Source organism: Hoplias malabaricus, chromosome 4 (assembly GCF_029633855.1).
Source record: "Hoplias malabaricus isolate fHopMal1 chromosome 4, fHopMal1.hap1, whole genome shotgun sequence".
NCBI lineage: Eukaryota > Metazoa > Chordata > Actinopteri > Characiformes > Erythrinidae > Hoplias > Hoplias malabaricus.
Window position 1 is genome coordinate 71586510 of NC_089803.1, and position 27417 is coordinate 71613926.

At 47.9% G+C, this 27417-nt stretch overlaps 1 protein-coding gene across 1 annotated transcript; it reads left to right on the forward strand.

The window, feature by feature from the left end:
• On the forward strand, positions 1-25765 carry nampt1 (nicotinamide phosphoribosyltransferase 1). The gene is made up of 11 exons (XM_066668242.1): positions 1-179; positions 7883-8039; positions 10216-10319; positions 11221-11349; positions 17413-17571; positions 18150-18286; positions 19965-20190; positions 21589-21708; positions 21799-21939; positions 22380-22514; positions 24740-25765. Exons 1-11 carry the CDS (start codon positions 126-128, stop codon positions 24851-24853), a joined length of 1476 nt encoding a protein of 491 aa, XP_066524339.1. The 5' UTR covers positions 1-125; the 3' UTR covers positions 24854-25765.
• The last annotated feature ends 1652 nt before the right edge of the window (positions 25766-27417 follow it).

Genomic DNA, 27417 nt, shown 5'->3' on the forward strand with positions numbered 1-27417 from the left:
TATTAGAGAGAGAGAGAGAGTGTGTGAGGGAGAGAAAGAGAGGTAGAAAAGAGACAGTGTGTGTGAGGGTGTGTGTGAGAGAGAAAGAGAGAGAATAGCGGCGGAGGCACCAGTGCGGAGGGAAGATGGAGAACAGAGACACGGACTTCAACATACTGTTAGCCACCGACTCCTATAAGGTGAGCCATGCTCGAGTGTGTATTAATATAAATATAAAAAATGTGCGTGTGTGTGTGTGTGAGAGAGAGAGAAAGAGGCTGTGTGTGTAAGGTGTCCTCCCAAGGCCGCGGGGCTGGGGTTTGTGTGAGCGGTGAGAGCTGGAGCTTAGGCCGGGCAGCGGAGAGAGGAGTTGCGCGGTGGAGTCTGCGGGTCAGGGCGGCCTCCCGAGGCTCGGCGCGGTGTGCGAGGAGGGGAGCCGCATCTGAGTGGAGCGGACAGGGGGACAGGAGAAGGGGGAAGCTGGGCTACAGTGCTCTGAAACCGGCGGCGTATGGAGGGTTATCCGTCGGCGCGGCTACAGCTAACGACCTCGTCGCGCTGGAACGGCGTTCCCCTCAGAAACAAAACCGAAAGCGCGCTGTCTCTCCTTTCGCTTTAGGGGGAAACGAAAGCTCCTCCGCGGCCTCCTCCGGGGGGCAGACCCGGGCTCCTCTGTCACCGGCCCCCGGTCCGTCTCCCTCATTACAGCCGGTGTTCAGCCCCTCAGGGCTTTAACCGAGCTACACACACACACACACACACACACACACACACGCAGCTCCCTTACACATGCACTAGCAGAAACAAACACACACAGCCATGTTCTCATCCATCGCCACTGTCTATCTCCTCACACACACGCGATATTGTTTTTATGAATTGTGGGGACATTACATAGACTTCCATTCATTTGTTGGAGACTCACCATTATCTTTTCCACCCACACTATTAGCTTAACCCTAACCTTAAAACGTTTTCACATATAAATGTAATTATTACCTCGTGGGGACCACCATGGAAAAGTCCCCACAATGTGAGATTATATACAGGATTTAGTCCCCACAATTTGCTAAGTAACGGATACACACACAAACCCCACACGCGCGCGCGCGCGCACACACACACACGCACAGGAACAGGTGTGGCAGCTCTCTTCTCTAGTCTCAAACTGAAACTCAAAGTGAAGGCTCAAGGGTAAGTGCCTGAACGCAGACAGATGCGCTCCTGACCCTCACACCCCCAGTGTCTTCAGTCGCCTCGTCTCAGAGCGGGTCAGGGTCACCCCCTACTGCGTCATCTGCTGAGGTTCTGCCCGGTTGCACATGATGAGGATTAATCTCTGAGAGGAGCAGGGCACAGCATCGTGCACCTGAGGAAGAGGAGTGTTCGAGGCTGACATTCGTCCGCATCCGTGGTTTCACGTCATCAGGCCCACCTCCGTCACCAGGCCCAGCTCCATCATCAGGCCCAGCACCATCATCAGGTCCACCCCTGTCACCAGGCCAACCTCCGTCACCAGGCCCAGCTCTGTCATCAGGCCCAGCTCCATCATCAGGCCCACCTCCGTCACCAGGCCCAGCTCTGTCATCAGGCCCAGCTCCATCATCAGGCCCACCTCCGTCACCAGGCCCAGCTCTGTCATCAGGCCCAGCTCCATCATCAGGCCCAGCTCCATCATCAGGCCCAGCTCCATCATCAGGCCCACCTCCGTCACCAGGCCAACCTCCGTCACCAGGCCAACCTCCGTCACCAGGCCCAGCTCCGTCACCAGGCCCAGCTCCGTCACCAGGCCCACCTCTGTCACCAGGCCCAGCTCCATCATCAGGCCCACCTCCGTCACCAGGCCAACCTCCGTCACCAGGCCCAGCTCCATCACCAGGCCCAGCTCCAGCCCAAGCCTCAGCTCCATCACCAGGCCCAGTGGAGTGTGCTGGGGCTGGCTGTGTGGTAAATGTGTAGTAAAGCTGTTGTTATGCTGGAATTTCCGCTGTGACTGATGGACTGGAACCAGGAGCTGTCCTGGAGAGGCAGATGTTAACCCCTGTTAATTTTACCACTCAAAATTGCTCTTATGCGTCTTCTAACCTTTAGTCGCACACTTGATAACCTAAAGCAAACACAGGGCCGTCAGGAACACATGCAAACACCTCTCTACTTTAATGCCCTGATTCCCACGGACGTCTGGTTCCTAGCGTTACCTCAGAGCCGCTGTGTCTCTGGATCTTTCCTTAGAACTGAGAGTTTCACACCGAACACTAATCCCACTCCTCCACCGTCACACCATCTGAGCTGGTGCTGGCTCTGGAGCTGGTGCATCACATGTTCATTGACTCCTGTAAGATCACTGGGCCAGAACAGCACCACTTTTGCCGCCAAGAATCATCATTATTGCAGTGGGTAAGTGTGGATACGTTTGATGGCTATGGCACGCGTCCCCGTCCCGGCATCCAGCTCTGACACCAGGGCCATCGAGGGGCCGGGCCTGGCTCTGTTACTCCATCCCCAGACTCATCCTCGGCACCAGTGACAGCTCTTTAATCAGGCCCGGCTCCAGCACCAGGAGCTGTCACCGGGTCCGCCTCAGGCCCAGTGGAGTGTGCTAGGACCTTTCTAAGCGGTGAAGGTGTGGTTATACTGCTGTTACACTTTAGTTTCCACTGTAATGGGATCCAGGAGCAGTATCTAAAGGGAGTATGAATGAGCCTTAGACTGCACTCTGTGCTCTGACCTTCGCTCTGATAGAGACCTGTGCATTGACTGGAGTGTTTCAGACGAGCCGCAGCCCCAGCGCTGGATTAATGCTTGTTTTGCGATGGTGCATGGTTAGGCGAGGCTGTGTGTGTGTGTGTGTGTCCTTGTGTCTCTCAGTGCCCTGGTTGGGAGGCTCATGCTGTGCACTGGGACACACTGATACGGAGCAGGATGCCGGGATCAAATCTTTTGAAGGTCTGAAGTTGCGACGTGAAAACACAGGAAAGAGTTGAAGGACAGCCATCTCTCTCCGTTGCTGTGTCCTTGTCTGACGTGGTTGGATTGGACTCTAGCGCGCTCTGATGGCGAGAGAGAGCCGATGTAGTTCTGGTTTTTTTGTTATGGCCCGTTGCTCCAAATGAAGGTCATGCAGGGACTCGGTGAAACTGTAGAAGAGAGTGACCTTTAGACAGTGAGCAAGGGGTTGGGACCAAGCAGTAACACCCCCTCACCACACACACACACACACACACACACACACACGGAGGAATGTCATGGCATTAAAGGGGACCAGCGTTAAGGTCAGTCTGAGGACGCTGTGAAGGGCAGGACCCCGTGTGCTGGACAGGACAGGGTCTGAGGTGTGTGTTGGTGTCCAGTCTGTACACACATTATTACTGACTCTGTTTGCTTTTGTTTACTCCTCCATCTGGCGCTCAGCGCTCCGTCTCCTTGACCGCGTTGGTCAGCGTCGTCTCAGCATTCCTGCATCTCCAAACAGTGAGGAGTTTATTGGGCGCTGCGTTCGTTCTGAGCTCCATCAGGAAAAAGCTGTGATGGGTTTGTTCTGTTCTTGGGGACAATACTGTGTCCAAAAGTCCGTGTGAGTGTGGGTTTAGACCAGTTACAGATGGAGGCAGAGTCGGGAACAGAGCGCAGTTACACTTCATCTTTTAGGTTTTTGTTCTCTCAGCTCCACTGACCACACCAGAGCCCTGTGCAGTTCTACAATTACAGACTGTAGTTCACCTGTTGCCATGCATCCGTTGTTTCCCCCCTGTTCCTCAGCGCTCAGGACCCCCACAGAGCAGGTGTGATGTGGTGGTGGATCATTCTCAGCGCTGCAGTGACACTGACGTGGTGGTGGTGTGTTAGTGTGTGTTGTGCTGGTGTAGAGTGGATCAGACACAGCAGTGAGTGGAGAAGGAAGGAGATGGTCATAATGTTATGGCTGTTATAGCAGTGTTTTAGTCCCGGTCTGAATTCTCACGTCTCTGCCCTGGGTTTGGTGGGGGGCGGTGTCCTGAGAGGAGCATTTCTGTGGTCTGTGTGTCCTCCCTGTCACAGAGACACACGTCTGTGCTCTCAGCACGTGGTCCAGCTTCCTCTCCGGCGCAGACGCATGCGCAGTCTCTCAGAGGGGAATTGAGAAAGAGTGAGGGAGGGTGGAGAACTCCCCAGGAACCGTGCCTCTTCTACACAGCAAACTCTCCAGTGTTAAATCAGCACTTTTAGTGTCATAATTTAAATAATTAAATTAAGTTAACAATAATTTACTGTGTAGGAACCTCAGGAATAGTAAAATATCACCACCATTAAATAAAATAGTGCCATTATTATCTGTCACACAAAAATCAACATAGTAACAATGAGAACAATAATAATAATAGTATTAAAGAATAAAAGATATATACCTGTGTTAATATATTACAAGAGATAAAGAGTAAAAATGATAAGTATATAATAAAAAATTTATTATTTTATCATTGTTTACTTTTCATTTATATTAATATCAATTATTCAGTGTGCTTAAATAAAATATAAATAAGTGCGACACAGTGGAGCAGCAGGTAGTGTCTCTGTCACAGCTCCAGGGTCCTAGAGGTTGTGGGTTCGAGTCCCGCTCCGGGTGACTGTCTGTGAGGAGTGTGGTGTGTTCTCTCTGTGTCTGTGTGGGTTTCCTCCGGGTGACTGTCTGTGAGGAGTGTAGTGTGTTCTCTCTGTGTCTGCGTGGGTTTCCTCCGGGTGACTGTCTGTGAGGAGTGTGGTGTGTTCTCTCTGTGTCTGCGTGGGTTTCCTCCGGGTGACTGTCTGTGAGGAGTGTGGTGTGTTCTCTCTGTGTCTGTGTGGGTTTCCTCCGGGTGACTGTCTGTGAGGAGTGTGGTGTGTTCTCTCTGTGTCTGCGTGGGTTTCCTCCGGGTGACTGTCTGTGAGGAGTGTGGTGTGTTCTCTCTGTGTCTGCGTGGGTTTCCTCCGGGTGACTGTCTGTGAGGAGTGTGGTGTGTTCTCTCTGTGTCTGTGTGGGTTTCCTCCGGGTGACTGTCTGTGAGGAGTGTAGTGTGTTCTCTCTGTGTCTGTGTGGGTTTCCTCCGGGTGACTGTCTGTGAGGAGTGTGGTGTGTTCTCTCTGTGTCTGCGTGGGTTTCCTCCGGGTGACTGTCTGTGAGGAGTGTAGTGTGTTCTCTCTGTGTCTGTGTGGGTTTCCTCCGGGTGACTGTCTGTGAGGAGTGTAGTGTGTTCTCTCTGTGTCTGTATGGGTTTCCTCCGGGTGACTGTCTGTGAGGAGTGTGGTGTGTTCTCTCTGTGTCTGCGTGGGTTTCCTCCGGGTGACTGTCTGTGAGGAGTGTGGTGTGTTCTCTCTGTGTCTGCGTGGGTTTCCTCCGGGTGCTCCGGTTTCCTCCCACGCTCCAAAAACACACGTTGGTAGGTGGAGACTCAAAAGTGTCCGTAGGTGTGTGTGTGTGTCGCCCTGTGAAGGACTGGCGCCCCCTCCAGGGTGTGTTCCTGCCTTGCACCCAGTGATTCCGGGTAGGCTCCAGACCCACCGCCGCAGACAATGGGTTACAGACAATGAATTAATTAATAAAAAGAATTACAACAATGTGTTAAATTATGATGTAAACACAAATTTATTTATTTGTTTATCCTATTGTAATATAATTTTGGAAATGTTAGAAATGAGCAGACAGTCTTTGTGTGTTCCTCTGTATTTTATTTGCATATATTCATTCATCGTCTGTAACTGCTTCTTTTATTTTATTTAAATCCTAAAGGAATAAGTCACACCAAGGACAGAGTATCAGTGTAAAAATAATTCACAATTAAGGATTTAAATGAAAGAGAAAAGCCTACATTATCCAAAAGGCAAACACATCTTGTGTGAGATTACCTCAAAATATATCTCGGTGTGTTCAATACTTATATTTTTAATTTTTTTAACAGTAAATGAATTGAATGAATATATTCAGTAAGTGTCAGATGTCCTTATTTCAGTCTTTATAATAGATTAAACTCATTTAATCTTAATGTAATGTTTAGTTTTTTTTATTGTCCTTCACTGGAGAAAATATTCAATACATAATTTATTCACCACAAAACTTACAAATATGCTGCCCTTCTGAGTTCTGTTAACATTTAGTACCATACTGTGTGTTATATAAGTGTGTGTGTGTGTGTTACATAAAGGACACAGTGTATTGTACTGAATGTAATATGAAGAATATTGTGAGTACCATGCTCACATTTGGTTGCGTGTGTTTGTGCCTTCCATACAATATATAATAGCGGTGTGAATACCGTACCGTGTGTAATATAACAGACCTGTGTGTGACTACCGTACCGTGTGTAATATAACAGACCTGTGTGTGACTACCGTACTGTGTGTAATATAACAGACCTGTGTGTGAGTACCGTACTGTGTGTAATATAACAGACCTGTGTGTGAATACCGTACCGTGTGTAATATAACAGACCTGTGTGTGAGTACCGTACTGTGTGTAATATAACAGACCTGTGTGTGAGTACTGTATGTAATATATCAGACCTATGTGTGAGTACCGTACCGTGTGTAATATAACAGACCTGTGTGTGAGTACCGTACTGTGTGTAATATAACAGACCTGTGTGTGAATACCGTACCGTGTGTAATATAACAGACCTATGTGTGAGTACCGTACTGTGTGTAATATAACAGACCTGTGTGTGAGTACCGTACCGTGTGTAATATAACAGACCTGTGTGTGAGTACCGTACTGTGTGTAATATAACAGACCTATGTGTGAATACCGTACCGTGTGTAATATAACAGACCTGTGTGTGAGTACCGTACCGTGTGTAATATAACAGACCTGTGTGTGAGTACCGTACTGTGTGTAATATAACAGACCTATGTGTGAATACCGTACCGTGTGTAATATAACAGACCTGTGTGTGAGTACTGTACCGTGTGTAATATAACAGACCTGTGTGTGAATACCGTACCGTGTGTAATATAACAGACCTGTGTGTGAGTACCGTACTCTGTGTAATATAACATACCTGTGTGTGAGTACCGTGTGTAATATAACAGACCTGTGTGTGAGTACCATACTGTGTGTAATATAACAGACCTGTGTGTGAGTACCGTACCGTGTGTAATATAACAGACCTGTGTGTGAATACCGTACCGTGTGTAATATAACAGACCTGTGTGTGAGTACCGTACTCTGTGTAATATAACAGACCTGTGTGTGAGTACCGTACCGTGTGTAATATAACAGACCTGTGTGTGAATACCGTACCGTGTGTAATATAACAGACCTGTGTGTGAGTACCGTACTCTGTGTAATATAACAGACCTGTGTGTGAGTACCGTGTGTAATATTACAGACCTGTGTGTGAGTACCATACTGTGTGTAATATAACAGACCTGTGTGTGAGTACCGTACCGTGTGTAATATAACAGACCTGTGTGTGAATACCGTACCGTGTGTAATATAACAGACCTGTGTGTGAGTACCGTACTCTGTGTAATATAACAGACCTGTGTGTGAGTACCGTGCGTAATATAACAGACCTGTGTGTGAGTACCATACTGTGTGTAATATAACAGACCTGTGTGTGAATACCGTACTGTACGTAATATAACAGACCTGTGTGTGAATACCGTACTGTGCGTAATATAACAGACCTGTGTGTGAGTACCGTACTGTGTGTAATATAACAGACCTGTGTGTGAGTACCGTACTGTGTGTAATATAACAGACCTGTGTGTGAGTACCGTACTGTGCGTAATATAACAGACCTGTGTGTGAATACCGTACTGTGCGTAATATAACAGACCTGTGTGTGAGTACTGTACTCTTATGTATTATGGAGGACATATTGTGTGAGTACCATACTGTATGCAATAAAAAAGACAGCTGTGTAATGTCTGTGTTCTCTGTGCTTTGCAGGTCACACATTATAAACAGTATCCCCCCAACACCAGTAAAGTCTACTCCTACTTTGAATGTCGGGAGAAGAAGACGGACCCCACCAAGACCTGGAAGGTCAAATATGAGAAGACTGTATTCTACGGCCTGCAGTACATCCTCCACAAATACTTAAAAGGTAAAGTCACTGCAATTAAGGCCTTTACAAATCAAAGTAAGTTTTAGAGTCAGCTTAGTGTTTTTGGAGTGAAGTATTTTCCTGAATAGTGTCATTTTAATTCTGTTGTGTGGTTCATTCAAGTGCATTTTTACAGTTCATGCTTTTAATAAACCTCACTCAGTCATAAACATGGGTGGTTTACAACCCCAATTCCAATGAAGTAGGGACGTTGTGTAAAACACACATAAAATTAGAATACGATGATTTGATCCTTTTCATCCTATATTCAATTGAATACACTACAATAACAAGATATTTAATGTTCAAACGGTTCAAACTTTATTGTTGTTTTGCAAATATTCACTCATTTTGAATCTGAGGCCTGCAACATGTTCTAAAAGAGTTGGGACAGGATCATGTTCATCACTGTGTTACATCACCTTTCCTTTTAACAACACTCAGTAAGCGTTTGGGAACTGAGGACACTAATTGTTGAAGCTTTGTAGGTGGAATTCTTCCCCATTCTTGCTTGATGTACAACTTCATCTGCTAAACAGCCCGGGGTCTCCATTGTCGTATTTTGCCCTTTAAAATGCACCACACATTTTCAACAGGAGACAGGTGTGGACTGCAGGAGGTCAGTCTAGTACCCGCACTCTTTTACTACGAAGCCACTGGTCAGTAGGCGAACCCAGGTCCCCCAGGTCAGGTCTCACAGCAGCAGAGGAGAAAAACCCACCACACACAAGTCCCTCATAGACATCCATAATTTAAACAAAACAAATCGTAGTGAGACACGGGCAGAAGCGGCTGTCACCAAACAGACGCCAGCGTGCTCTGACGCAAGACACACAGATTTTAGTTCAGAAAACTTGTACAGTCCTCGTTCCTAAGTTCCTGAATGTCTCTGCCCAGGTCATACACATCGAGACCTTCTTTGAGACGGAGTCGAGGTTTAAAATGAGATCAGATTTAAATGTTACTGTGTAGAGCTGAATGATTTGAGGTAAATATTTATTTGTGATTATTTCCTGTAAATGAAGGTCCAGACCTGAGTGTAGCGCGGCAGATGCTCAGTCAGTTGTGGTTGTTGTCATGTCCACAGCACAGTGTCTGACCGCCTCTGACTGGTGTGTCGTAGCTAACGTCCACGTTAATAAATCTGATTAAGATGGTGTTCTGATGATAAAGGTAACATAATAATAATAATATAACAGCTCTCACTCTTGTGATGTGAAGTGAAGTAATTCAGTGTAAATGCTGTTCATCTTTAGCACGAGGGGAGAGAGAGGTGTCAGTGATGGCTGAGGTCTGTGTGAGGTCTGCAGACGGGCGCTTTCTGCCTGTGGCCGGTTTCTGAGCTGGAGAGGGTTCTCCGTTGTTTGAAGTGTTTGTTTACAGCATGTGCATGAAGACAATAGAACATCTGCTCTGTAAACACACAGCAAAGTGCAATGTGTGTATGTGTGTGTGTGTGAGTAAGCGAGAGAGAGGAAGACAGACACACACACACATACAGAAAATGAGAGAACCCATGCTTGTGCGTATGCAGTGCTGTTCAGACTTTAGTTACGAGGACACTGTGACTTTAAGATTCTCCACAGCGTCTGCGTCATTCACTCGCTAGCTTTCAGGACAAAGCTTCACTGTGAGAAACTCCACTAATGTAATAACACACACACACACACACACACACATTCATGTACACAGCATCCCTATTTCTCACTCCACTTTCCCTCCAGTTCCTGTCGCACTATCAGAGTTCACTAATGTCCTGAGAAGTGTGTGATAGGTCTGTGTCACTGCGCATTGTTGGTGATAATATTGATATTATATTAAAACAATAAAATAATCAATGTCTCATAACGTATATTCTGACTTGTTTGCATTATGACATCATACTGTTGTGCGTAACATGACGTACGTTCTTTACGTGTTAGACACAGCAGCCGTGAGAGCCTTGGTTAATTTTACTTGTTTTTTTATTTCTCGTCACTGTTTGAAAGTGTTACATTTACACTCCAATAAAACATTAATATTAATTTTGTTGCAGTAGTGTGCTCTTGAAATTATTTAAATATTTTTCAGTGTTTTATCGTATCGCCAAGGATACTATTTTAGGGCCATATCGCCTGCACCTAGTGTGTGATTTACTATCCTCCTTCACTCCTTCATCTCTCTTTTCTCCCGGCAGGGAGAGTCGTCACCGCTGAGAAGATCCAGGAGGCCAAGGAGGTGTACCGGGAACATTTTCAGGATGACGTATTCAACGTAAAAGGCTGGACCTACATCCTGGAGGTAATGGGATGATGAAACCGGGTTCTTGTTTAGTGGCTGTTCTCTCGTGGTTCAGAGCGAGTTGAGTAGGGACTAAACCGCGGCGTGTAAACCTTGCAGAGCGCTGATCGTCCAGAGAGAGTCGTCACTCTACGCCACGCGACGCAGACGACCAGCACCAACTCTCCATCTGTAAAATCTCCAGCTGCAGCAGAGATCACGTTTGTTTTTATCCGACTCACGACGGCAGCTCGTAAAATGACGCCGTGGTCTTTTGAAGAGGTTCAAACGCTCCTTGGATCGGTGGCCGACGAAAGAATCCAGCGAGAGCTGGACGCTGCAACAAGGAAGGAACAAACTCTACTGATCTGTCTGAACTGATGACGGAGCTGTGTTCAGTCCCAAACAACAACAACAACACACCAATACACCATGAGTAAACACCGCTTAACGTTACCGCTTGACATTACCGCTGCCGTTGTTGTAGGCCAGTAGAGTTCAGTAGAGACCCGTAGAGACCTGTAGAGCCCCGTAGAGTCAGTAGAGTCCCAAGGAGTCCTGGAGAGACCTGTAGAGGCCAGTAGAGACCTGTAGAGGCCAGTAGGGACCAGTAGAGACGAGTATAGGGTTAGGAGATGCCAGTAGAGTAGACAGTAGAGGACCATGCAGTGGAAAACTGCCATTTCATTCTCGTCTTGGATTCGTAGCGCCCAAGGGTCGATGTTCTAGTGTTGAACACTGTCACACTGCACTGTACACAAACACACTCTCACAGTACACACACTATCTCTCAGTATACACCCACACACACAAACTACACAAAGAATCAGCGCTACACATGTAATGTTTGTGTATAGTGTGTGTGTAAGTAGTGTGTTTGTATAGTGTATATGATGACTCTGTGTGTGTGTGTGTGTTACAGAAGTACCAAGGTCGCCTGCCGATTGAGATCAAGGCTGTCCCGGAGGGGAGTGTGATTCCACGTGGAAACGTGCTGTTCACGGTGGAGAGCACGGACCCCGAGTGCTACTGGCTCACCAACTGGGTGGAGGTACGTCAGGGGGTGGGACCAGACTTAGGAGAGGTTTAGCAGCCACACGAACACAACCCCTTCCTCCTGTGTTCTCTGTGGTCTCGCCTTCCATATACACACCTGTCCTGTCGGGGGTGGGGGCACACCTGTATCAGGTGGACTAACTAGCGGTCGCATTGACCAGTAGCCCACAGTAAAGACCTATAATATCGTGCCATCTACACCCCCAGAATCCCCCACACAGGAGACAGACGAGCACGTTACCCTCTGAGACACATCAAGCTTCGTCTTTTCTCAAACTGCTGCTAACACAACACCACAGGAGCTCAACACGCTTGGAGGAGAATGCTAACTCCCCTGGGGCTGGATTCACAAAAATGTCTTATTCTTCTTAAAGGAACACTAGGTAAGATTTGGGGATTTTGCACCTGGAGCTCCCTCTAGTGTAAGTCACTTTTACAGCACTGTATTGATATCAATGCGGAGGCGGGAGCTTTCCTACCCTCTTTCAAAAGTTACATAGTGCAGGTTCTCCAGTGCTGAGGCCGGAGTAGCAGCTGCAGAAGCTCTGTTCTCCCGATTACAGCTCATTGAAGCATCACAACGATTTTAAAGCTGTAATTTTAAGGTAAAAATATTGCGTAGTGTTCCTTTAAAAGTAAAATTCTTCTTAAAGGAATACAATGCATGATTGGGGTCTTTTGCTCTTGTGGCTCCCCCTAGTGTAATTCATTTCTACAGCACAGAAGGGACAGAGAGGGAGGTGGGTGGTTTCCTGCCATCACCCACATGTTACATAGTGTAGTTTCTGCAGCGCTTTCTGCTTCTTTTGGTTGTTTCCCTGACACTCACTTCTAGTTAAATGCTTAGTTTTGTGTGTTTCCACTGATGCTGTATTTTATTTTCAGAGGAACTCCACATTAAAATTCCCAAAGGAATCATGACCCCACCTTTAGCTGCCGTTACCTGAGAAGGTGTTTGTGTGTGACTGGAGGATCACGTTTCCCCTTGTCACTGTGATTTTTCTTGGCCTGAAATCAGCTGAGTCATCCTGACGTCCAGGATGCGGCCCCTCCTTCAGGGGACTGTTCCCGCGACTTAGCGGCACTCCCTGTGGCCTTTAGAAAACATTACACTGAGCTTCAGTTGGACGACAGCTTACCCCCAGTGTTATATTCAGTTCATATTTCTACATTAAAGCAGTTTGAAAGAGTTGAACAGCTTCAGCCTCTTCCTCGGCGGCTGCTCTCAACTCAGAGTGTGGGGCACATCACAGTATGATTGACAGCAGCATCACCATGGCAACACAGACAGCACAGTGGCAGTAGCAGATCGATAGTGAGAACCTCTTGTGAGTCTAGCATGTGTTTGGACGACCCTGCAGCTGCTGGACATAAACATATTGCAGATTGAGTGGCAGACCTGATGTCACATGGCCCAGATTTAGCCACGCCCACTAATAGCCCTGCCCACTAAAGGAAAAAATGCAGGGAAATGTGGGTTAGAGAAGCTAGAGCTTTTAAGGATTCACGTACTTAGCTGTTTGCCTCACTTGTAACTTGACACTCAAAAGTGTCCGTAGGTGTGAGTGAATGAATTTGTGAGTGTATGTCGCCCTGTGAAGACTGACGCCCCCTCCAGGGAGGAGTCTGCAAGGAGTGTGGTGTGTTCTCCCTGTGTCTGTGTGGGTTTCCTCCGGGTGACTGTCTGTGAGGAGTGTGGTGTGTTCTCCCTGTGTCTGTGTGGGTTTCCTCCGGGTGACTGTCTGTGAGGAGTGTGGTGTGTTCTCCCTGTGTCTGCGTGGGTTTCCTCCGGGTGACTGTCTGTGCGGAGTGTGGTGTGTTCTCCCTGTGTCTGTGTGGGTTTCCTCCGGGTGACTGTCTGTGAGGAGTGTGGTGTGTTCTCCCTGTGTCTGTGTGGGTTTCCTCCGGGTGACTGTCTGTGAGGAGTGTGGTGTGTTCTCCCTGTGTCTGCGTGGGTTTCCTCCGGGTGACTGTCTGTGAGGAGTGTGGTGTGTTCTCCCTGTGTCTGTGTGGGTTTCCTCCGGGTGACTGTCTGTGAGGAGTGTGGTGTGTTCTCCCTGTGTCTGCGTGGGTTTCCTCCGGGTGACTGTCTGTGAGGAGTGTGGTGTGTTCTCCCTGTGTCTGTGTGGGTTTCCTCCGGGTGACTGTCTGTGAGGAGTGTGGTGTGTTCTCCCTGTGTCTGTGTGGGTTTCCTCCGGGTGACTGTCTGTGAGGAGTGTGGTGTGTTCTCCCTGTGTCTGCGTGGGTTTCCTCCGGGTGACTGTCTGTGAGGAGTGTGGTGTGTTCTCTCTGTGTCTGTGTGGGTTTCCTCCGGGTGACTGTCTGTGAGGAGTGTGGTGTGTTCTCTCTGTGTCTGCGTGGGTTTCCTCTGGGTGCTCCGGTTTCCGCCCACGTTCCAAAAACACACATTGGTAGGTGGATTGGAGACTCAAAAGTGTCCGTAGGTGTGAGTGAATGTGTGAGTGTGTGTCGCCCTGTGAAGGACTGGAGCCCCCTCCAGGGTGTGTTCCCACCTTGCACCCAATGATTCCAGGTAGGCTCCGGACACACCGCCGCCCTGAACTGGATAAGGATTACAGACAATGAATGAATGAATGCGAGTATAATTTTAAAACTGTGTGCAGCTGTTGGCGGCGCTCTGTATTGAATCTAAGTCAGTGATAGATGCAGTAAATAATGTGTACTTGTTATCGTTATAGAACCATTTACATTGTGGTATATATTGATATTGAATTATTGTCCAGCCCTACACTGAACGTCTGCCTGACGGCAGCAGGAACACGCACTGGTTCAGGTGTCTTTACAGATACTGTGACTTTAGAATGACCATGAAAACTGTCGCCCAGTAAAGACCACATTGTCACGAGGATGCGGTGCCTTCCTGCTGATCCTCCGGGAACAGGAGGTGGGAATCCTGATCTGGGAGAGTCACATGAAGCCATATTACAGCTGCTGCTTTTATAACCATGTGACTGCACTGGCCATCTGCCCTAATAGCCTCTGTCAGGCCCCGGCTAATCTCCTGCTACAGGGCGCGGTTCTGCTCTGAAAAATCACGTTTGTTCAGTGGTCAGCGCTGTGTCAGTATCCCATAATTACACCAGTTTTACAACAGAGATTCTGTCACAGAGAGTAAGTTTATAAATAAACACGTCACACCAGACACTGGGCTCTTTATCGGCCGGAGACTGCGGTCAGCAGTTACACAGAGCTCAGGCCACAGCAGGAGAGATGGTCAGCGTGAGGATCCGAGAGCCGAAAGTGCTCCAAAAAAAAGATGACAGGTGACAGGTCTCCATCGCGCTCGCAGTTACACCGCCACACCACTAGGGTGAATCACAAACATCCCCCTCTACACTATGTAGTAGTACTAGTTTTATCATCTGTGATGTGCACTATTTAGGGAGTAGGGCGCTATTTGGAACAGAGCGTAGTTTACACAGCGCTGACCACTGACCATGTTGCTGCTCACTGCTCGTCCTTCCTCGTACCTTGGGTCGGATCTGACCGCTGCACACCGGGAACTCCCTCAGACCTGAGTTCTGGAGACTGGCCAAAACATTATAACCACCACAATGTGGGCCTCAGTACATTTCTCCTGTTTCCAACATCAACATCAAGAACTGAGCGTTCACTCACTGCCTGATATAACCCCCACAGCAGGGGGCACTGTAACCATCATCAGTGTAATTCACCTGGCAGGGCTCTTACAGTACCTTTAAATAGTAACTAAACTCCACTGGTCTGCACCCCTAGTTCAGTTTTGAAAAAATGCTTCAGAATGGAACGAGCGCTGCAGTGATTTACGGGTTTAGAGGTGGGGCAGGTGTCAGAGGTATCCCCCTTCGCCTTCATTCTCTCTCTCTCTCTCTCTCTCTGTCTCTCCCCCTCTCTCTCTTCCTCTGTCATTCTCCCTCTCTCTCTTCCTGTCTCTCCCTCTGTCTCTCCCCCTCTCTCTCTTTCTGTCTCTGTCTCTCTCTCTCTCTCTCTCTCTCTCTCTCACTCTCTCTCTCACACACACACACACACACACACACACACACACACACAGACTCCTCTCACTCTCTACTTCTTCTCTATTCTCTTAATCGAGCCAAAACTGTCCAAAACAGCTCTGAATCTCTCCCTCGCTCTTGGCTCGTACATTTTTCAAATGCTATCCTCGCCTTCATTAGAGTTGAACCAGAGGGGGCGCTGCAGAGACTGAACTTACCACAATACACATGCTGTTTTCACTATTTGGAAAGATGTGTTGAATTTTTAAGCAGGACAGGAACACTTTATTAATGAGATCTGTTCTGAGAGGCTGTAAATCCAGGCTGAGGTACAGTGTGTAACTGTGAGTGATGAGGGATGTGCTGCCGCAGGTGAGTCTCCCCCAGGGGGCGCAGACAGTCGTGTTTAATCAAAGGCATATTTTAAAAAGCTTTTAGAAAAGAGGAAATTTATTTCAAGACTTTGATAGTGCTTTTCTACCAGTGGGGATTTGTTGCGGTTCGTGAACCTAATTTTGAACCGTTCTGCGTATTTCCACCACCAAAAATAGGTTCTGAACCAAAGAACAGTAAGTTTTTCAGCTCGAGCCGTGAGGATGACTGTGGGCGTGGCTAGTTACAGGAGCAAGGAGCAACGGCGACGCCCAGGAGGAGCGCACTGTGTAGTCTCCTACGTCTCCTTATCGCCAAAAGCTGATCCACGTTTGCTTTTTGAAAAACAAACTTCTGTAACAGCAGCACAAACGCTCGCAGGTCGTCTACACGCTCCGCCGTCTTCTCTCTTCTGTTTACTGCCGCTGTGCAGCGCCCCCTGCTGATGACGTACTCTGTGACTTACCCTCGGTTTCCACTAAAACTGGTGTGGTTCACTGAAAAGCACCAAGGTTATTATGAACCCAAACGGAACAGAGTTGTTTTGATGGAAAAGTGTTGTGAGTGTCCTTAGATGTAAGTGTTTTTCAGTCTGTGCAGAAGGAGTGGTCCTTTTCGTTAATTCTGCTGCTAAAATACCTTTCCGTCCTGCGCGTGTCGGTCTGGATTAATGCCAGTCCTTGGCTGTGTCCGCAGCTTCACGAGGGCTGCCGGGTCAGTCCTGGTTATGAACGGAGAAGGGAAACACCGCTGAGACGGAGTGGAGTGGAAGCGACTGTGATTGTCCAGGAGGGGGTCATTGTTGGGGCCGGACAGTGTGAGGGCGGGGGATGTGATGCGGTGAGATAATATTGACCTGACTGGCTGGTCTGAAACAAAGTGGCGATCCCGGCCTTTAGCAGGCGCCCCCCCCCCAAGGCCCAGGGTCCGCTGCTGTACACACTCTGTGTTGATTCTGCTCTGCGCCGCTTTCCCAAGCTGGCTCTGTCCACTCGAGTGCCGTGGACATTGTCTGGACAGACACTTTGTGCCATTTGGTCCAAGGCTTTAGATTAACCTTTACACTCAGTCAGAACATTTCAGTAAGGATTTGATAGAAGTAAGTGAGAAGAACATTGACAAGGTGAGGTAACAGTGCTGGATTAACGGTGCCTACGCACTAGAGGCTGATATTCCTCGTCTGTATTTCTGCGTCAGCTCCGATGGACTATAAACGATCCTGTGCGCAGTTAAAGACGCTCCGCCACGTGTCAAAGTTCAAACCAATTCAACTTTTGCTGCATCGGACTCTGACGTGGAGGCACGTCGACCAATAGAAATGAGGATGGGCCCAGACCGACGACTCTGCTCGAACTGGCTGCTATTTCAAAATTATGACATGTCTGGTGTGTCCAGTTTCTGTTCTGTGTCCGTTTGGTTGGTGCATGTGCATTTAAGAGAGCCACAGGGAGGGGGCGCTGCAGGAGTTCACAAAAAGGCTGGGGGCAAAATAAATAAATAAATAAATAAATAAAAACCCAGTAGCCCACTGCAGCTGCGAATTTAGCACCAATTTCGGCTTCAAAGCGAAAGGAAGGAAGCTGAAAGCTCTTGCACCTGCAGCAGTACCCAGTGATTAAGAGACCTGTCTAACCACAGGATCATGTTGCTGTCAGCGAGTGTTTACCTTTGTCTTTATCCTGTCTGCACAGACGATCCTGGTTCAGATCTGGTACCCCATCACCGTCGCCACCAACTCCCGCGAGCAGAAGAAGATCCTGGCCAGGTATCTCATGAAAACCTCTGGAACCTTGGAGGGACTGGAATACAAGCTTCATGACTTTGGCTACAGGGGGGTTTCTTCACAGGAGGTGAGTAGAAAGCAGACAGAGGCATAAAGCTGCAGTCACAGTGGACTTTGCTTTTGGATACAATATTATCCCCAAAAATTAGGTATTTAGAAGGTATTTAGTATCGCACGGATGAACAATAATGTCACACATCGAGGGAGGAGTTATAGAGTTTGATGGCCACAGGTCGAAATGACCTCCTGTGGCGCTCTGGTGCATTTCGGTGGAATGAGCCTTGCACTGAATGTAGTTCTGTGTTTCATCACTATGTCGTGTAGTGGGTGGGGAAGTTCCTCTCTCTCCGTTTACACACTATTTAATTTTACTGAATAAAAGGAAAATTGTAAATCTTAATACGATACAACAATTACCGTAAAATGACAAAAGAGCGGGAGAATTTGAACTTTGACTTACATTTATAGGTCACACCAAAACACTGAAAATTTATTATGTTCACTTAATAAAATGATGAATAAACGTGAGGCGGCCTGGAGCCGGACGAGTCTTCCAGCCCTACACAGCGCCACCTAGTGTGACCTCAGCTTAGTGCAGGAACCCAGAGGAGATGAATGAGTGATGTCCCTTGTTTGTTTTTTTAGACCGCTGGGATCGGGGCTTCTGCACACTTGGTGAACTTTAAAGGGACCGACACCGTGGCTGGGATTGGAGTCATCAAGAAGTACTACGGCACCAAAGACCCAGTGCCTGGGTTCTCTGTACCAGCTGCAGAACACAGGTAAGCTTCCACAGGTACGCTCACTCACCTGTGATTCTCCAGCAGCAGCTACTGAGGCACCTGGATTAAAGGTGAATAACATTTCTTATTTTTACCTCTACCCCTGGTTTTTAAGTGTCATCTCGTCCCTTGGAGCTGAGTTACAGGGCGTAGTGGTTAAAATCACCCTCTCCGAAACAGAGCGACCTTTCAAGAGCCTTGGAGGTCATCAGAGTGCATTAAAAAACAAGGCTTCAGCTTGCTCGGCTACCACTCCGCAGTTATATCAGAGAAGTGCTGCTGGATTTGAACTTACACTAAATTTAATTAAATTTAGAGCACCATACGCCTTCAAAAAAGAGAAAATACTGACACCTGTGGGTTTCATTGATCGCTGCACAGCATCTCGCCACTGATTCACAAGGCATCCATAGCCCTTCAGTTGAAGTGTGCTCTGAACAATTCAGTTTCAAGGCGTATATACCCCTCACCCTCTGCCCTACCCCTCTTTCCCAACAAGAGCTGAGACCCCTGTAAGTGGTAAAGCTAAGGGGACCCTCCCTCATTCTGAGTTTTATTAAAACCTGGGTGACAAATATACCACACACTCATTCTCCACCGTCACGCTGACCGCTCTTCTGTGCCTTTAGGGCCGCCTGATTTCACCCTTCACTTCCCCAGAACTGAGCCAGAGCCGTGGTGCCGTTCTGAGCTTTGCACAAACACACGGCCCTGAGCCTCACCTTCCAACAGCTGCTTTACTTTTATAAACGTGTATTAACTCTTTATTAGTTAAATATCAACATCAGGGAACAAACGCGGTGTGGTTACTGAGATGATTTCTCTTTTAATCAACACGTGCATGCAGCATATCCCGGACTGTGCTGCCCTCTAGTGGGTGAAAGTGGGAGTTATCAGAGGTGTATTCTTTTTTTAAATGATACACACACAAGGAAATAGTTTTGGAACGACACACGTCTGAATGTAGCACACTGGCCAAACACGCACACACACACACACACACACACACACACACACACAGACAGTACAGTGTTCTAGTGTAAGATTTACCATATCATAAAAATATAAATAAAGAGTTAAAACTGAGGAGACGGAGAAGTGTGAACATAAAGTGCAGTGTATTACAGTGATGTTCACTGCTGTGCAAGGGTTTTAGACACCTGAGAAAATGACAGTCATTGGTCCGGACCCTTCCCAGGACTCACACTGGACACAGGTTCATCACAGGACACCACACACTCACCCATTCACTCACACACTCATGTCTATAGACAGTAAGAGTTAATATGCTCAAAATAAAACAAACCAAGCCTTAATATTAGAATAAATCCCATTATTATAACGAGTGGGATATTGTAAATGTGTGTGTGTGTGTGTGTGAGACAGTCCAGTGCCTAGTGTCAGAGGTTAATAAATACTTCACTGTGTTAAATGAAGTGTGCTGTAGATTTAACAAATCCATACGATCAGGAGAAACATCTGGAAACACACTGTTCTTCACTCGCTTTGTTGTGTTTATTGGAATTATTTATAATTTTATACCAGACGTAATGTGGAGATCAATATTTTACATATTAATAATAATCAGGTGCCTAAGACTTTTGCACAGTGCTGAACAGTTGTGTAAACAATGCTCTGGAACTCGGATATCCACATCTGCCTCTCTACCCCCCAACAGCACCATCACTGCCTGGGGAAAGGAGCATGAGAAGGACGCCTTTGAGCACATTGTGAAACAGTTCCCCTCTGTGCCTGTGTCCATCGTCAGCGACAGTTACGACATCTACAACGCCTGTGAGAAGATCTGGGGCGAAGACCTGAGGCCGCTGGTGGAGAAGCGGAGTCCTGATGCTCCTCTGGTGGTGCGGCCGGACTCGGGGAACCCTTTAGACACGGTGCTGAAGGTAACACAGAACCATGACTTTACAGCTGTTTTGTTAGATGCTATGTGCTGCATTTTCTGCCTTTATTTGAAACTAACTGCAGCAGCTTTTTACTGGGAGGCAGACCGAGACGGAAGCAGTGACCCGACGCCCGGATGGAGACCGAGGTCCAGACTTAAGACCCGCGTTTCAGACAGACACAAAGATCCAGAACCAGACTGAGACCCAGACTGACACTCAAGACCAACATTCAGACACATACTGACACTCAGACCCAGACCCAGACTGACACTCAGAACCAGACCCAGACTGACACTCAGACCCAGACTGACACTCAGATCAAGGCCGACACTCAGGACCAGACTGAGACCCAGACTAACATTCAGACCCAGACTGTGACCCAGACCGACACTTAGACCAAGACCCACACTGAGTCCCAGACTGACATTCAGACCCAGACTGCGACCGAGACCAACACGTAGACCCAGACCAACACTCAGAACCAGACTGAGACCCAGACTGACACTCAAGACCAACATTCAGACACATACTGACACTCAGACCCAGACCCAGACTGACACTCAGACCCAGACCCAGACTGACACTCAGACCCAGACTGACACTCAGATCAAGGCCGACACTCAGGACCAGACTGAGACCCAGACTGACATTCAGATCTAGACTGACACTTAGAACCTGGCCGACATTCAGACCCAGACTGTGATCCAGACCGACACTTAGACCAAGACCCACACTGAGTCCCAGACTGACATTCAGACCCAGACTGCGACCGAGACCAACACGTAGACCCAGACCAACACTCAGAACCAGACTGAGACCCAGACTGACACTCAAGACCAACATTCAGACACATACTGACACTCAGACCCAGACCCAGACTGACACTCAGACCCAGACCCAGACTGACACTCAGACCCAGACTGACACTCAGATCAAGGCCGACACTCAGGACCAGACTGAGACCCAGACTGACATTCAGATCTAGACTGACACTTAGAACCTGGCCGACATTCAGACCCAGACTGTGATCCAGACCGACACTTAGACCAAGACCCACACTGAGTCCCAGACTGACATTCAGACCCAGACTGCGACCGAGACCAACACGTAGACCCAGACCAACACTCAGAACCAGACTGACACAGACTGACACTCAAGACCGTCATTCAGACCCACACTGAGTCCCAAACCAAGACCCAGAGCAAGACTCAGACTAGCACCCAGACTGACCCTGAAACCAGACCGATGCAGATACCTAGACAGAGACAGACCCAGACCCAGACCGAGACGGAGACAGACATGGACCGCCTGAGGGTCTTGGTGTAATCATTGGTTCAGATTGTCTCACCTGTCTTAATGAAACCCGGTCTCAGACGCTCACCTCCACTTCTTTCTCAGGTCTTGGAGATTCTGGGGAAGAAGTTCCATCCCACCGAGAACTCTAAGGGCTACAAGGTGCTTCCTCCTTACATCCGGGTCATTCAGGGCGACGGGGTGGACATCAACACTTTGCAGGAGGTACGGCCTGTTTGAGTCTGTCTCCGGCAGCGCCCGTCTGAGTCTGCGTGTGCAGGTTGTTTTTTATCTGTTATTTGACTGTGCTTTCAGATCGTGGAGGGGATGAAGGAGCACAGGTGGAGCATCGAGAACATTGCGTTCGGATCAGGAGGAGCGCTGCTGCAGAAACTCACCCGAGACCTTCTCAACTGCTCTTTCAAGTGCAGCTACGTGGTGACGAACGGCCTGGGGGTGAGACCCTGCTTTATTCCAGTGCTTTTACACTCTGACACCAGCCTAGCCCTACCATCCCTCTCTCTCTCAGTCCTCTTTCTTCTGTCAGTGAAGCAGTCCGTGTCATTGCTCCGCCTCTGCGCTGGCCAGAATGTCCATATCGCTTCATGTTTATAGTTCTTACGTTCACTGTTCCTGGTGACTGCGTACTACTACACCCGAGCTGAAGGTGGTGCTGTAGTGCTGCTGGAATCTGCTCTTGCCCGCACAGTATAAACGACAAACTATGGAAAGCCCCAGTGTCATTACAGACAAAAATCATGACCACTAACAGTGGCCTTGTCCGTCTTTTATTGCAAAATAGCTGCACCATGGTGTCACCGTACAGATTGATTAAAATCGATTAATGTCATCCTCTCTTTTATGGAAGTGTACAATCTTTATTCTTCCTCCTGCAGGTAAACGTCTTCAAAGACCCTGTAGCAGACCCCAACAAGAGGTCAAAGAAGGGTCGGCTGTCTCTTCACAGGACGCAGAGTGGGGACTACGTGACTCTGGAGGAGGGGAAGGGTGACATGGAGGAGTATGGAGTGGTACATCCTTTTATTTCATCCTCTCCTTTGTGTTATTTTATGTCACAAGTCTCTCCTTGAGCCCTTTGTGCTTTGTTCCAGTGAAAATGACCAGATCTAGGACAGCATTCCTTTCAGGAAGTTCAGGGTTAATAAAACAGGAGGCTGATCCTAGACCTCCCCGCAGAGCATTTACTTGAACTGATATAGCCAGAATATCTGCTATGTGGCAGCATGATTTTTCTCTGATTAGAATTCAGATCACATCCAAACTCATTGGAATTCAGATGCAGTCTAAACTGCCACATTGGGATTCAGATCAGCTCTAAACATGAAGATTGGATTTCAGATCGGGTCTAAGCAGTTCAATCAGAATTCAGATCAGGTCTAAACATACAGATTGGATTTCAAATCAGGTTTGAACTGTCTGATCAGAATTCAGATCAGGTCTGAAAAGTCAGATCAGAATTCAGATCAGGTCTAAACATACAGATTGGATTTAAGATCAGGTGAAATGTCTAATCAGAATTCAGATGAGGTCTAAACAAACTGATCGGATTTCAGATCAGGTCTGAAGAGTCAGATCAGAATTCAGATGAGGTCTAAACAAACTGATCGGATTTTAGATCTGATCTGAAATCCGATCAGTTTGTTTAGAACTCATCTGAATTCTGATTTCAGATCAGGTCTAAACATACAGATTGGATTTCAGATCAGGTTTGAACAGTCCGATCAGAATTCAGATCAGGTCTAAACATATAGATTGGATTTCAGATCAGGTTTGAACTGTCTGATCAGAATTCAGATCAGTTCTAAATATACAGATTGGATTTAAGATCAGGTGAAATGTCTAATCAGAATTCAGATCAGGTCTAAACAAACTGATCGGATTTCAGATCAGGTCTGAAGAGTCAGATCAGAATTCAGATCAGGTCTAAACAAACTGATCGGATTTCAGATCAGGTCTGAAGAGTCAGATCAGAAGTCAAATCAGGTTTAAACATACAGATTGGATTTCAGATCGGATCTAAACATACAGATCGGATTTCAGATTAGGTGAACTGTCCAATCAGAATTCAGATCAGGTATAAACATACAGATTGGATTTCAGATCAGGTCTAAACATACAGATTGGATTTAAGATCAGGTGAAATGTCTAATCAGAATTCAGATCAGGTCTAAACAAACTGATCAGATCAGGTCTGAAGAGTCAGATCAGAAGTCAAATCAGGTTTAAACATACAGATTGGATTTCAGATCGGATCTAAACATACAGATCGGATTTCAGATCAGGTGAACTGTCCAATCAGAATTCAGATCAGGTCTAAACATACAGATTGGATTTCAGATCAGGTCTAAACATACAGATTGGATTTCAGATCAGGTCTAAACATACAGATTGGATTTCAGATCAGGTGAACTGTCCAATCAGAATTCAGATCAGGTGTAAACATACAGATTGGATTTCAGATCAGGTCTAAACATACTGATCGGATTTCAGATCAGGTGTAAACATACAGATTGGATTTCAGATCAGGTTTGAACAGTCCGATCAGAATTCAGATCAGGTTTAAACATACATATTGGATTTCAAATTGGGTCTGAACAGTCCGATCAGAATTCAGATCAGGTCTAAACAAACTGATCGGATTTCAGATCAGGTCTGAAGAGTCAGATCAGAAGTCAAATCAGGTTTAAACATACAGATTGGATTTCAGATCGGATCTAAACATACAGATCGGATTTCTGATCAGGTGAACTGTCCAATCAGAATTCAGATCAGGTCTAAACATACTGATCGGATTTCAGATCAGATCTAAACAGTCCAATTAGAATTCAGATCGGGTCTAAACATACAGATCGGATTTCAGATCAGGTCTGAAGAGTCAGATCAGAATTCAGATCAGGTGTAAACATACAGATTGAACATGTTGAAAAGAAATGATTCCGATGTAGTGTGAAAGGGATCTTTTGAATATTAATGTGGATATGTTTTGAAAAAATCCCTTGCTCAGTTTGGAACTGGAGCCCACCAACCCACACACTGAAAAACAAGGCCACACAATCAGAAAACATGGGATTAAATGTTTCATTTAGACCCAGCACTACGTTCCCTCGCGGTGAGGGTTAAACACAAACTAAGAGAAAGCAGTAGGATATAATCAGGATGTCAGCGTATGATTTTTGAATTTTAGGACCTTTCACAGCAGCGTCTAACTAACTGTGTGTTGTGTCCTTCCCTGTAGGACCTGCTTCACACTGTCTTCCACAACGGGGAGATTGTGAAGACGTACAGCTTCGACGAGGTCAGGGAAAATGCCAAGCTGAAGGAGAGCGAAGTGGAGGAGCTGCTTCACTGAGTTCCTCCTCTTCTTCTCCTCCTCCCCTCCTCCCCTCCTCCCCTCCTCCCCTCCTCAAACACTGTCCTCCACAGGGCTGGAGACCATCAGAAACCCCAGCACATTAGCAGCCCCCAGCCCCAGCACTGACAGAACGTGAGACAGCGAGCGCCAGCCCGAGAGAAAGAGATGAGTGCAGAAGAGAGAGAGAGAGAGAGAGAGAAGAGGGAGAGGAAGAAGCCCTCACTGTACCCTGCTGTCTGTGCACAGAGCTGTTCTATCTGTCCGTCTGCAGACTCTATACCGCTTCAATGTCTCTTTTTTAATTCAGGACAAAACTAAAACCCTCTCTCAATATCAAACCTAACAGCAGTAACCCGAGTGTGTGACCGAGCCTTGCTCCGCAGGACAGGAGGTCGTCTCAGTGTAAACCAAAAGAAGGTGCAGACTCTTTTTCTTTCCCCATTCGACCGTAGGGATGACCGATGGCCGTTTAATGTTGTCTCGTGTGGTCGTCGTGTTCACAGACTGCGTTTCCTCTCGTTTCTAAGGAGTGTTTTAATCCTTTATGCAAATAAGATGCTGATTTTTTGGGAAGGTACTTTTCCAGTTTCTTGTTGGCCTTTTTCTCCGTAGGTAACAATGACCATTCCCCTTCTCCGGAGCCGGAGGACCCATCCGGATGCTGTAGCGTGTGAGCCAGACGCTGAATTATGTGGTAGAAGCCCGCTCTGATGTACACGATGTAATGTTAACGTGTCTGTCCACGGAACACAGCTCTCTGTTTTTTACCTCTTTAAACATTCGTCTCGCGTCTGTGTTTTCTATGATTTCGATCGAAAACAGGGCACGGCCGGTCTGGAGAGGGGGTGGTGTTCCTGGCGAGAAGGTGGCCGGTCTGGAGAGTGTGGGTGGCCGGTCTGGAGAGGGGGTGGCAGGTCTGGTGAGGGGGTGGCCGGTCTGGAGAGTGTGGGTGGCCGGTCTGGAGAGGGGGTGGCCTGTCTGGAGTGGGGGTGGTTGTCCTGGCGAGAGGGTGGCCTGTCTGGAGAGGGGGTGGCCGGTCTGGAGAGTGTGGGTGGCCGGTCTGGAGAGGGGGTGGCAGGTCTGGTGAGGGGGTGGCCGGTCTGGAGAGTGTGGGTGGCCGGTCTGGAGAGGGGGTGGCCTGTCTGGAGTGGGGGTGGTTGTCCTGGCGAGAGGGTGGCCTGTCTGGAGAGTGTGGGTGGCCGGTCTGGAGAGTGTGGGTGGCCGGTCTGGAGAGGGGGTGGCAGGTCTGGTGAGGGGGTGGCTGGGCTGGTGAGGGGGCGGCTGGGCTGGTGAGGGTGGGTGGCTGGTCTGGTGAGGGTGGGTGGCTGGTCTGGTGAGGAGGTGCCCAATCTGGGGAGGGGGTGGTCGATCTGGTGAGGGTTGGTGGCCGGTTTGGAGAGGGGGCAGCTGGACTGTAGAGGGGGAGGTTGGACTGGCGAGAGGGTGGCCCGTCTGGAGCGGGAACAGCTGGTCTGGGGGAGGGCGTGGCCAATCTGGTGAGAGGGCAGCTGGTCTGGGGAGGGAAATGCCCGGTGTGTGGAGGGGGTGGCCGGTCTGGGGAGGGGGTGGCCGGTGTGTGGATGGTGCAGACAGTCTGGGGAGGAGATAGGGGTCGGTTTAGACGACCTTAGGTTTCAGTCTGCAGAATGGTTACTGATGAAGATGGAGGTCGGTAACTCCAGATCCACAGAGAACAGGCCCTGTCTCTCGTTTACACAGCGGAAGGAGAGAGGGTTAATTAGCGACAATGACATATTTATTTGTTCTTATTTTTGTCTGATGCCCATTTTATACCAAACAGAATCAAATCAAATTACCTGCTGAGTTTCATTATGACTGACTTTATTCAGTCAGCCTCTGAGTGTGTGTGTGTGTGTGTGTGAAAGAGCGAAAGTGTGTCTTCTGGCTGTAGACCAATGTGTTAATATTATTATTATTTGCCTGATGATTTTATGTATATGAAGGACCTCCACCCCCCCCCCTCATCTGACCCCGGCCACTGGAGCACTGTTGTAAAATTTAAAATCCTGTCTCTTTTATTTTTTCCTTTCACTCAAGGAGAATGCATTCCCTTTTCTCTGTCCACTCCTGTCCAGTCCATTTTACAGAGTTAGTCTGTGTTAGGAACATTTAGTGGGACTTTAAAATAAAAAGAATATCCGACCGGTTGTAGTTTCATTTCTTCTCCTGAGCTCTGCGTTAAAAACTAAAACTTGAGGTGAGCTTGGGCTCTGCATGTGTGTGTGTGTGTGTGTGTGTGTGTGTGTGTGGAGCTTGGTTTTTACCCGGTTGCGTTTGGGCCGGCTCTGAGTGCAGACCGAGCTGAGCTCAAGCCTGTAATGCTCTTTCTGCTTGGCCTTGAAGGGAGTGAAGGAATTTAGAGAATTCTGCTGCAGCCAGATCCAGATCATATGATCTTCTCCAAAGACCCACTGCAGTCTGGAGCTGAGCGGCGTGGCTTTAACCAACAGGACTTTCCAAAAAAACCCAGATTACTCCACCCAGTTCGAGGAGGGGTACAGGGCGGCGGCAGCGGGGAGATTCACCTCCGAGGGACGGAA

Bases quoted from the DNA above. Each gene is read 5' to 3' on its own strand.
- nampt1 (XM_066668242.1), top strand. From the start codon at position 126: ATGGAGAACAGAGACACGGACTTCAACATACTGTTAGCCACCGACTCC. The intron at 180-7,882 runs GTGAGCCATGCT...TGTGCTTTGCAG, and splicing joins TAGCCACCGACTCCTATAAG to GTCACACATTATAAACAGTA. The intron at 10,320-11,220 runs GTAATGGGATGA...TGTGTGTTACAG, and splicing joins GCTGGACCTACATCCTGGAG to AAGTACCAAGGTCGCCTGCC.